This window comes from Merops nubicus, unplaced genomic scaffold (assembly GCF_000691845.1).
Source record: "Merops nubicus isolate BGI_N331 unplaced genomic scaffold, ASM69184v1 scaffold9105, whole genome shotgun sequence".
NCBI classification, from domain to species: Eukaryota; Metazoa; Chordata; class Aves; order Coraciiformes; family Meropidae; genus Merops; species Merops nubicus.
The window spans coordinates 4,168-16,809 of NW_008608940.1; the positions used below are offsets into that span (position 1 = coordinate 4,168).

The window sequence follows — 12,642 nt, forward strand, 5'->3', positions numbered from 1 at the left end:
CAGTCATACTGCTACTGAAACTGTCATTTGAGTATTTCAAAGTGCTTTTCAGACATGGTGAGACAGGGAAAAAAAGTTAATCTTGCAAAAATTTGCACACTTACAAATGTCTTTTCCTTGTACCTGAGGCAGAACAAGGACTCTAGGCTCGGTTCAGCACATCTGCCCTTCTGCAGGAGCCCTCCAGCACAGGAGATGGAAAATCCAGAAAATCCATTCCTTCTTAAAAAGCCATGGCAGCTAAAGCATTTCTGCAAACCATTTCCATTTTGTGACCAATGAATAAGACTAACAGGCCCCTAACAAGGTCTGTGTGTTAGCAACAGCACTATTTCATGGCTGTAATCCACAGGTCAGGTGGATGAAAGAGAGGCACAAAGCAGTGCCAGCAATGGAAGAAACACCATCTTGTTCAATGACCAGTCCTGTGCTCATTCTTACTGCAGAACTTTGCCTCCCTCCCACTCATTTTTTATGTTCAGGCAACACTGACTTACTGTTGATTGCTAATGATTTCTGTCACTTACCACTGTGCAGCAGAGAGGCCAGAACCACCAGAGGAGAGCCAAGGCCAGCAGGAGGAAGAGGATCAACAAAGCGATGGCCAGGATGGTCCCATCTGACTAGAAGAGAAACAGAGAGCGTGTGAGCACCACGGACACAGAACTCCCTCTCCATGGTACCTTGCCCGTGCTTCCAAGGCAAGTACATGTCCCAGAGGCCATTGCCACACTCCATGTATTTTTCAGAAAAAAGGAAGTTTTCCTCCCTCCTCATATATCCAAATGTTGCACCTCCCCACCCCACCCCCCACGGCAAAGAGGCTGAGACCTCCTGTTCCCTTCTCAGAGAGCTCTGGGGTTTGTCTCAGCCTTCTGAACCTCACTATCATGTAAAACACCTCTTCCACTTCAGGTCAAAATGAATGCAATAGTCTTCAGAGTACTGTGAATACTGAAAAAAATATTTAAAAGAGATCTCACAATACAATGTTTCACTGCTGTTTAAGCATTCTCCTTTCTTTGCAACTTTTTACCCCTCTTGCAGTATAAACTTGAAAGCAATGTTATAATAAAAACTTACTCCAAACAGAAAACTTGAAGCAAGATCTCCATAGGCCCAGGCTCAGGTCGTCCTGCTCCTCTCAGCAGGGCTGAGTCAGGGCAGTTCTGCCATCAGCTTTTCAAGGACATTTGAGCATATGCACCATTGCAACAATACAGAGGGATTTTCCACTTCAGAAGCCATTAACTCCAGAAGACCCTTTCCTCCCTAGCTGGGAGGAAAAAGGCATTTGCAATTCTCTATCGATTAACAGTGCTGCTGCACAAGCAATCAAAGCCCAATGTGTGTTATTTCTTGTTGCTTAGATTTAAACCAAACCAGATGTTCTTGGCTTCCTGATGCCAACTTCCCTGTGCCATTCCTCTCAATATCATCCTGTTCTGAGGTAGGCAAGCAGGCAGTCCTGACTTCAGCCTGTTTCAGATGTTCTTTGTGTAAGAGCCAGACATTTAAAAATCCCCACCCAAGTGTCAAGATCACAATGACAGATTATGGACATGTTCAAGAGCAGACTGACCTGTAGGATGGGAAAACTGGGTGTCTGCTTAAGTCACTATAATTCAAAGGCCAGATGATCTCCCACCATACCATAATGGGAAGAGTAATGGAAAAAAAAACAATCAAGCTGAGAGCATTTTCCAAACTCTCTTCTGGTGTAAAAGGAATTTCTGGAGAACTTGGATGAAGACAACTTGATCTTTGACACTTGGAAACAAAAGAGATAGTCCACACAGGAGAAGAATTCACCCAAGACATCTCTGGAAATGGAACTTGGACTCTGATACAAAATAAAAGCTCATTTGAGAAGACAGAGCTGTATGTTTGGTGCTGTTCCTGAAGATATACAGCACAGAGTCACATCCATTATCTGCAAAATGGAACCTGATGATATTCTGTGCTTTAGAAAACATGATCCTGACTCTTTGCTGCCAGGAAATTGTAGAATACATAAAGCTTTTTATGTCCAATTGTTGTCTGCTTCTTGTTTCCCTATATTGAAACAAGTAATGACAAATGTCATTAAGAATATTTTAAACCAAACTTGCAAAACTACAAAACAAATTGAAGTGGCCTTTTAATTGTTTTGTTCTGGGCATTTTTTTGTTGTTGTTTTTAAAAACAGAATTATTTTTTTCCCCCAAAGACCAGCTCACACTCCCCTCACACCTCCGTTTCTCCGAGGCAGCTGATGTGGCCAGCTGGTGTTCTGTGTATCACAGCAGCAGAAGTCCAGAGGACACAGAATATTCCAGACAAACAGAACTGAATTTTCTGTGCTCAGCCATATGTATAAAGTGTGGAGCTAAGACCCATAATCAGGAACTGCAGATCCTAACTCCCATCCACTCTGACTGTACTGTTGCTGCTGTGGGCAAGGCAATGAGGACAGCCTCACAAGTCAGACCAGGACAAAGCATCTGTACACACTAAATCCTACTATAATAATCCAAAGTGCCCTGAACTCTGCTTTTGGTTTGTTTTATCTTTGTTTTGTCAGCTTCTGCTAGAATTTAGCTATCATGCTAGTAATTATTTATCATTCTGTATATCTGTGGCTTTATACAGCTAGAACTATGCTTAGACAGAAACTGCCACTTATCCAAGCTGAATAATAAATAAGAAGGTAAATATACCTGCTAAAATAGTTTGCAAGAGTTCCACTGGTGTTTTGAAATCTTTCTCTCAGTCTCAGAGCTGGTTAAAAATGGCTGAAGCATTTGAAATGTCTGCTTTCATTCCATTATTTTTTTAAATCAAAATTTGGAGGAACAATACAAATCATCATGGAAACACTGAACCATGGAATAATTCAATGAACTGCATCGAACACTGAATAAAGGCTGTCAATCCAGACCAAGAAAACAACTTTTCATTTTAAAGACAAAAAGGAGAATATTAACACTAAACTAGTAGATTTTCCTCAAAAAAAGTATCTTCAAAGAGTGGCTAGTCCCTACATCCACAAGGTTATCTGAGATGAGTAGTGCTGTCCCATAGGGATTCACACTGAGCAAAAACTCTGGTGCTTGTACCCCCAGGGAGATCAACAGCCTCAAGCTCCACTACACCTGAGTGGCTGAGGAAAGCCAGAGGACCAGGGTACTGTCAGAGCTTCTGCCAGTCACCAAGTGCCAAACATTGGCAACTTGCTTCTTGACAGCTGCTGAAGACCTAGACGATGCCTGGAGTTGTTGTTCTGAAATGTTCTGATGTGTTAAAACTTTACTGTGCGGATTTTGAAGCATATAAGCAGATAGATAGACAAAGCAAGGCAGCCGTGCCTTGATGCCTGGAGTCGTTGTTCTGAAATGTTCTGACGTGTTAAAACTTTACTGTGTGGATTTTGAAGCAAATAAGCAGATAGACAAAGCAAGGCAGCCGTGCCTCGAAGTCTCCTTTTCCCTGTGAGAGTCCAACAAGGCCAAGAAAGTGCTACAGGTATTGCTGGCAGTTGAAGTACAATGGAAAATAACCTCTGGAAGATACTGTAAAATATAAAGATATCAAGAAATATGAGATGGGACACATTGAAGGCATTTCCTCGTACATGAGGGGTGTACCTGCTTTCACTCAGAAGTTATTGTGGAACCATTGTGGAGAAGCCAGACTGTGACTGGGAGGATCCTTCTGTCACAGGAATGGTGATGGGCTGTGCAGACTGTGTTGTGCAGAAGAGCCTGTGGGAGCCCTTCCAGCTGTGCACTGCAGGAGAGGACCTCAGGCAGGTCCCTCCTCCAGGGCAGGCTGGGAATCTACCACCCTTAGAGCTTCAGGGCTGGGAGCCAGAACCGCCTGCACTGCTACCAAGCACTGGGAGCAGGAGCTCCAAGACAGACTTGTACCCACGTCTCACTTCAGAGGGACTCCACAGTAATAACAACTTAAGCAGTGCTTCTCTCTGCCAAACCTCAGGTTCTTTACAACAAGGGGGAATGTGGTTAATGTCATTCCAGAGACAGGGAAGATGTGAATGGTTCCTGTATCCCAGCCCATCTAAAATTTACATTTTCCAGGCAAGAAGAGTAATAACATGCTGAAATTCTTCAGAGGTGTTAGTAGAAAAACAATGAAGTGCTTTCAAAAAGCTTTATGAAAATCTTGAGTGCAGTTTTGAATGAGCATCCAAAATCAGACAGAGGCTTTCTTCCTGGAGAGGAAGGAGAAAGAGTCTCAATGTCCTTCAGCCAGCAGGGGAGGAGAAGGCAAACGATGACCCTACTCTGCCTTTTCACACCAGAGACTCAGGCAGCCTTTGTTGTGAAGGAAACACTCTCTATTTCTGCCCAACACTCCTGGGGACTCTCCCACCACAGCAACAGAAACTGATGTCTGTCATTTATTTCATCACACACAGATTTTTTTTTTTTTTTTTAATATAACAGAAACAATCTGGGCTAATTTCTAAAAGGAAATGAAAGCTCACTGAGTGCCCAGCTCTGCAACACTGGCCCCCGATCGATGCCTGTGTGAAGCTGCTTGAGTGGGGGCCAAGCTCTGCAGGGAATGCAAGCAAGAGCTCCTCTTCCAGGACACTCAGTATAGGTGTTCTCAGCTGCTTTCTTCCACGTTTACTGCACTGGGAAATGAGATGCCTCTCTGGCAATGACTTGTTTCCCTCCTCTCCTTCCAGAGCTGAAAGGAAATGGGAGCCCACTTACAAAGGACTTTTCCAGCATCCTACATTATTTGCCTTACAGCCCAGTATAAACCCCAGTGAAGCCTCTCTTCACCACATGCTGTGTAAACCCAGAGCAAGAGACGAGCCGTGTCCTGAGGAGTTCACACTCCAAACAGAGCAGGCAAACACATGGTGGGAAGGAGAAGTAATCATTACTCCTCTGTTACAAGGAAAAATCTTTGGTCAGGGAAAACAGTTCTCTAATCCTTGATTGTTCTGTTTATGCTTATGAAAACAAGCTGAACTTTTCCTGCAGAAGAAATGCTTAAAAGTTTCCAGCAAAACAGAAGTGTTGGAACTGTGTTTCTGAAAGGCAGATATGGTAGAACTGGCAGAAACTGGGCAGAGTTCCAGGCAGTGCCACCCCATGAGGCACAGCATTCGAGATGCTGCTCTAAACACACCAGGGGCTGGTGGGACAGTCTGAAAAAAACACACCACAGCAAAGCCCTGCAGGCTGATGAGCTTTCCTCTTCAGCTCTGTACTCTCCATCAGTACTGGGCTGCAGCAGTCTCCACATGACAGGTACCTCCCCACTCAGAGGTGTTGAGGTCCAAAGGACTTTGTCCTCCTCTTTGGTTTCCTTGCTCCCTCAAACATCCCATTTGGTTTGCTAAAACATTCCAAATCCTGTTATGGTTTCTGATACAAAGATCCTGCCCCCTAAAATTCGCCTCCAAGAGACCTATTCTGAACCAAAGGCTAAAAATAGTCGTAGGACTCCATGCCCCTGAACACCTGCTCTGGTCTCTACTGGTCATGCCATTCCCAGTTAATCACCACATTTCAGGTGGCAGAATTTGAACAGCTTCATTGCAGGAAGCAGCAGAGATCAAAGGGAGCTGCTCCTCTTAGCTGCAAACCTTCAGTGCTCCAACTACAGAGGAGCATCTTCACACCCTGCAGCTATGGGCAGAGGTCACAGCATCTTGTCAGGCCTCAGATTTTGTCCTGGAGCAGTCTTCACACACACTTGCACTGGGAAATGGCAGCAGCTGCAGTGCTCCCCTGGCAGCACAGGGCTGGCTGGGGATGTTTCTGTTTTAACTGAGGAGCTCCTATTCTGAAACAGCCATTGCTCATCCCCAACCCCTGTAGCTCAACAACAAAACCTTTGAGGTGAAACCTAAGCAGTTATTTTGGTTTCCATTTGTGCCTGAAGGCAGGCCTTAACAAGAAGTATATTAAATCCATTTCAGGAGGTAAATAGCAAATGGAATAATAGCAAAATTCAGTGGAATTAGACTTTGTCATAACAGCAACCATTTATGGCTTGATTTGGGTTTACTCCTTTGCGAGGCAGGAAAGGAAGGAAAACAGCATGGAACAGCTCTGGAATGTCTTGCCTCTGCAAATCTAAGAGACTCAGAGCATTTAAGGAGCCCTCAAAAAAAAAAAAAAATCTCCTAGAAGCACCTTCCTTGAGGTATGTACCCCCACCCCACTGAAAGGAGAAGCTCCTCACAGGGCTGACAAGGTCAGGAGCATGCCAGCATGGCCTGAACCCACACAAGATGTGCTTGCAATAGGTTTCCCTCTGAAACTCAGTTTAAATTGAAATCACATTTTCAGCAGAAAAATACTTCAATAAAATTAAACATTTTGCTTCAAACATAGTGTTTCAAACTGCTCTGTTTCAACATCAGGGTTAACTAGGATTTCACTAGTAGGGCTGTACATGTGTGCAGAGTTATAGCACAGATTTTCTAGTTATTTCAGCACTGTCAGAGGAAAAAAGTCTGCAAACCCACAAACCATTTTGATGTTTCCAAACAAAAACTTCTCCAAACTTCCATTCTGTGATTCTGCTCTCACCTCCAATTTATTGTTCTCTTTTGTGAATCTCTACTTTCCAAACCAGAGGAACAGGCTCTTTGTAATATGCCTACCACACCTAAGAGTATTATAAAACAGTCTCTGTAGCAATATTAGTGTGAAATAATCTCTGCACATTTAACTCTTGGAGCGACCTGTGTTAGTAAAAACATTCACTGCCCATTATACCTGCAGCATGAAGCATTTAAGAGCAATTTCTTTTAGAAACAAACCTGAAATCCTATGCCCAGGAGTTCCCACAGAGCAATACCTCAACTAATAATACACAGGTCAAGGGCCCAGGAAAGTGCTCATTAAATTTACTCTGCAGTTTCACAAAGCCCCTATTGACACAGGAGTGAGTGCACTTTAATTGCCTGCAGACTTAGGAACACTGATAACTAGCAGAGCCTTAATTGTGCAGCCCAGAACAAAGTCACAATTGAATCCCCTTTATTTTAGCACTGAATCACATTCCTTTTGAATAAATTAAAAAAAAAAAAGACTTCAGGGAAGGCATCAGTAGCTTTCACTACCAGCCTGCAGTGCTTTCTTGAGTTTCTAAATTTTTTTTTCTCCATATTTAAAGATCAAATTAATCCACTGTTGTTTAACTCAAAGGTGCAAATTCCTTCAGTCTTGCAAACAGCCACAAGAAGAAGACTGGGATGCCCAGATGTAGTACCCACATCCTTTTGCCCAATGCAAAACCTGCTGAGGTTAAGAGACCGAGTACCTGCTGGCACTGGGCAGGACCCTAGCTTGGGCACTGCACGTGCCTCCCAAATGCAGCTGCTTCCCCACACTGCCCTGGCCCAGCATGTCCCTTTTCAGCTCAAAGGCAATTGCTCCCCTTGCCTCGATCCTGAAGGAACAGGGTATGACCTGGAAGATATCCATCATGAACTGGATCAACACAGCAAATGAGTTTCAATCAGTGCCAGTCTAAGACAAATCTAACATCCTGCCACAGAAATGTTCTGCCAGCCCACATGTGGGTACCTCCATTGTCTCACCTTCTTGCAAAGAAGCACCATGTGTTTCCCAGCAGGAGATATGGGAATATCACCCAGAGGTGCTCCTCACTCTCCCAGTCAAGAGCTGCCCAGGAACGTCTGCTTTACACCTCACTGCAGCCCTGCACTGTTCACCTCCCTTTCAGTTTTGAGTCTGAGTCTAGTGCAAGAGGTCATTAGTGGTTTTTCCTCTTCTGGGAGCATTTTAGAGAATGAACAAAGACTTACTTTAGCTCCCATCCTGGCTTCACTCTGAGATGCATTCTTTTTGCACCGAAGGGCTTGGCAGCAGCCCTCCTGCAGCCAGCAGAGCAGGACTGGCTTCCTGCACCTCAGCACTGCTGGGGAATGATTCCCCCTCCTGGCAGTGCCCCCTGTGCAGCCTGCTCTGGGCACATCTGCCCGCACACACAGGCAGCAGCATTCAACACTTCCCCCCTCTCTCAGTTCTTCAAACTCCTAACAAGGGAACAGGAGTAAATCCCCTTTTAAGGGCTTCCCAACTCCATTAGCTATTACTTGCTACTTCTTTTTCAAGCAGTGGGAAACCTGCTGCAGCAGACACTCCCCAGGCATTGGCAGGCACACCAAAAGCCATGCACAGGGTGTTCCTGCTGCTGCAGTCTGATGTGGGGCAACTTCAGAGGAGAATGGTGGCATTTGGAGACTAATAGCTGATGTCAGCACTATGTCACTGATGTCAGCAGTAGAATTAAACTACTTTTTAAACTCTCATCATTAATTATCTGCCACCCACTGGAGATATTCTGGTCTGTCAGATAAAGGGTAGGAAGTTTGCAGCCACAGGACGACACCCAGAGCAATGTAAAGTTGTCAGGCTCCAGCCTGGGACTGCAGGCTGGGTTAATCCTTGGTTTCTGCCTTAATGTCTCTTTTGAAAGGGCATGCTAAAGCAATTCTAGTACTGAAAGCTAAGAGAGGAAACCAGTCATGACAACAAGAGTTCAGTCTTTCATGGTATGTGAAAATGCACCATACATGTACTGTGAAGTCACACCTAAATGTGTCCAGTTGTTTCTGAAGCCCTTATTGTCATCACCAACAGTGTTACTCAGTGACTGATACCTGTGGCCCCTGACAGCATCCTGCACAGAGACCTCTGCCACAGAGAATGAAGGTGCCTCATTGGTGATGGGCCACCCTGGGAGAGCACTTGGCTCACAGCAGGAGGGCTGCAGCATTTGGAGTTAACAGCCTTGCTTCAAGGAGCTAGACAGTAACAAACTGGGGGCAGGATCTCTCTGCATTTTCTGTGATTACACAGCACTTGGAGCACCTCAGATCCAAAACTGGGACTTCAGTACAAAGGCCAAGTCAGTAAGATGGGGGGTGAAGGGGGGTTGTATGTTTGTCTTGTCTGTCTAATTTGAGTCAAGCAACAGAGACAGATAGTGGCGAGTCCTGATAACTAAAATTATTTATAACCAAAAATACCTCCCTGACACTTAGAACTGGAGGATCTAGTTGCTGAAGAGATGCCCAGGTCTTCTGACCACTTGCCTGAGATAGAATGATGTTATCATTAACAGGCAGACTGGCAGGCAGACTCCTCCCTGCACTACCACATCACACACCAGAGAGCCAACGTGCCGGACAGCTGGAGGGAGGAACAAGTCAATGCACTCAACTCACAGCACTGTGTAAAGAAGGGAGGGAGCCGAGTCAGGAACCATGCCGTGGTGGGTGGAATCAGCCAGGCAGTGAGTCCAGTTATGTAGCAGTTTCCCAGAGTTTCATGATCTTGCCCTGCCACCCTGAGAACTCCACTTGCTGTGAAGAGTCAGGGAGCCCTTTCAATAACCAAAATCCCCACACAGCACCTCCACTCTGTAAGCAGCCTCCCTACTCCTCTGTGAGCAGTCAGCTTGTACAGGTGGCTTCTTGCCCCACATCCAAGTCGTGGTGGGTGGAATCAGCCAGGCAGTGAGTCCAGTTATGTAGCAGTTTCCCAGAGTTTCATGATCTTGCCCTGCCACCCTGAGAACTCCACTTGCTGTGAAGAGTCAGGGAGCCCTTTCAATAACCAAAATCCCCACACAGCACCTCCACTCTGTAAGCAGCCTCCCTACTCCTCTGTGAGCAGTCAGCTTGTACAGGTGGCTTCTTGCCCCACATCCAAGTCAATGTGGAAGGTGGGGGCATCTGGTGGTGATCTCCTCATCAGTTCCCACTAAGGCCGGCCAGACCCCAAGTGAAAACCAATCAGGAGGGGCTTTCTTGCCTGGTGGTGGACATCATCCATATGCCAACCCTCATTCAGGGCTGGAGGTTTAACCCCAGCACTTGGCTAGGGTAGATCCACAAGGCTGCTGAAGAATGCTTCCAAGGGTAGGCTCCTCCTCAAACCTCAGCCCGAGCAGTCACAACTGATTCCAAGGGCTGGAGACAGGAAGAGTTTGAATCCACATTAGATTCTTTAGAGGAGAGATTAGCTTGTCCAAAAGAACACAGGGGAACAAGCCCAGCTTCTCCTTGAGCCAGTGTGATACCACAGCCTCTAGGGCATTTCTCCAGCAGCAGTGCCCAGCCCCTCTGAGTGCCTGGCCTTTGCAGCCTTCATACCCAGGGCTGCCACTTTGTGCCTGCTGCCAGGAGCAGAGCTCCTCTCTTTGGTTCAGGTAACAGAGGAGCAACACAACCTCATTGCTCTCTGTGTGGAAGGAGCAACACAACCTCATTGCTCTCTGTGTGGAAGGGGATGGGGCTCTGGGCAGCCTGATCTAGTGGGAGGTGTCCCTGCTCATGGCAGAGGGGTTTGGAACTGGGTGACCCTTGTGGTCCCTTCCAACCCTGACAGATTCTGATCTGTTTTAGCAGAGGACTTTAGAGCCCTAATGGCTCAAGGGTTGGACTTGATGATCTTGAAGGTCCCTTCCAACCTAAAGGGTTCTATGATTCTATGATTCATTCCCCCACAGGGAATTTTCAAATTAAATAAAATTATTATCTAAAAGGTAGAGATATTGAAAAGCCAGCTTCTTAGAAATAAATTAGTAACTCTCCAAGACAAGCAAGCCAAGAGACAAATTCATCAAATACTTCCAGCCAGCTGAGCTTTGTCATACTGGAGATGCTGGCATCTTATCTCCCAGCTAAGCATATAAACAGCACACTGTCTCCAGACTTTAGGAACACTCATTCCAGCCATTCCCCTCTTCTGTTGGGGTAGCAGTCAGTGGTCTCACAGCTCAAGCCAAATAACACCCTAAATTGTACTCAGGACAGCCCTGTCTTAGTGTAATTGGGTAATACATAAGTTAGTGGGGAGCAGGATTAACGTTCTGTCTGCAGCCCCTGATTTAAACAGTGTTACCCTCTTCCTTCTGAACTAAACCCAGGCACTGTGAGCAGCTTTACCAGAAGCCAGCCAGTAATCCTCAGTCTGGACTGTGCAGTCTGCAAAGCCTCCCAGTGAACACCAGCATCAGCCATCCACAGAGGGCACAGGCAGGCTTGGCATGCACATGCAGCACCACTCTGCCCTGAGCTGGAGCATTTCATCTGCCTTCCCTGATTTAATAAAACAAACACTTTGCCCAACCACAACAGCTCCTGCCTCTGCCCCATTTTTGATAGAAAAACAGAAATCACTGCATTCTTCCAACAAGCAAAACCCCTTTTCACCCACAGAGCTCCTTACTGACCTCGGGGCTCCTGCCTACAGAGCCCAGCTGAGCCCTGTGAGGGGGAGCAGAACACGGCCCTCCCAGAGCCTTCCTCTCTGGAGTCTGCCTCTTGCCCCGCCGTCCGTGAGGATCTGTGAGATCTGTGTATGCTGCAGCCCCCAACAGCCCATGGGGAAGATGATTAACTGGGCTAGGCTGCTTTTATAATCTCAGAACAGTGGGTGCAACACCCCTGGTCTCTCTCCAGCACGCCTTTATTTTCCACCCCTGACAGGCAGATCTGACACTTTACCATCTTGAGGGCATCTGGCAGTGGCCAGCCAGGTTTCTCGTTAGACCTTAGAGCCATCCAAAACAGAAAAAAAGCCAAAATGACAACAAAAAACAACAAAAACACTGTTCCCAGGGAACTAACAGGAGGCTGGGACAGGGAGTCACATTCACCAAAACAAAAAAGTCTCCTCTACTAACCTGGTTCTAAGTATTTTCTTTCTTTTGCTCTTCTTTGAGGTAAAGATACTCTGAAAACCAAGCAGTCCCACACAATTCCACAGGCACTGGTTTTTTAACATCACCAGAAAATAACAACTGCAATAACAGCTCCACCTTTAACTAAGGGCCTCCTCATGAGACTGGGGAGTCAAGCTTTGCTCTGACTGATACCCCCTCATGGATCAGATGGACCTTGCATTGAGAGTTTCATTTGGTGGCTAATGTGCTTGGTCAAGTTCTGGATTGATATTTACCACATGTGGTTTAAAAGGGCCTCCCATGTGTGATTTGACTCTCTTGCCTTGAAAAACTCATTGAAAATCTCAAGGAATTAAAACTAAATAAAATTCCCCAAGACTGGTTCATACCTCAGGCTTGAAAATAATTGGACCAACTGAGAAGAATTTTGATTCTTTTTTAAATGAATATTTTGCTCCACCTGATCCAGCTGAAATCTATGTGACTGCAAGTTTCCTCAAAAGGTACTTTGAAGTGGAAATGAAGAAAGAACCTCTGCAACAAAAGCACCTTTACCACTCTCTCCCACACATTCTTCTGTTTTCTTTTGTTAAATGAAAAATCAGTTACCTTTCAACAGAGAGAATTGCAGTAAGTACCAGGAAAACCTGGAGACTCACTTTAAAAAAACAAAATTTAAGCACTTCTGGGAATTTTATTTTGAGATCCTAAACCAGCAATTCCTTAAGTCTCACAGAAAAGGAGATATGAAAGGGTATCCAGTCACGCCTGTACTCTGATACTGGAAAGCATGAGCAATTAAGCAAATGGCAGAATACAATGGAATCCATCCAATTTAATTTCTGACACCCCTTGTGCTTTTGTTTTTCAGGCTGCAAATCTTGAAGCCTGCTACATTTCAGAAAGCAGAAAGTTAGGGAAAAGAAAAAGTCCCTCAAAGCACTAACA

At 45.5% G+C, this 12,642-nt stretch overlaps 1 protein-coding gene across 1 annotated transcript in view; it reads right to left on the minus strand.

Moving 5' to 3' along the window:
* Positions 1-527: 527 nt before the first annotated feature.
* Positions 528-12,642, minus strand: part of LOC103773077 (anthrax toxin receptor 1-like) — a gene marked incomplete at its 3' end in the record, with an annotated part of 58,177 nt that continues 46,062 nt past the window's right edge. The window contains exon 15 of the mRNA XM_008940431.1: positions 528-623. Coding sequence (XP_008938679.1) covers positions 528-623 — 96 coding nt within the window. The remainder of the gene's footprint in view (positions 624-12,642) is intronic.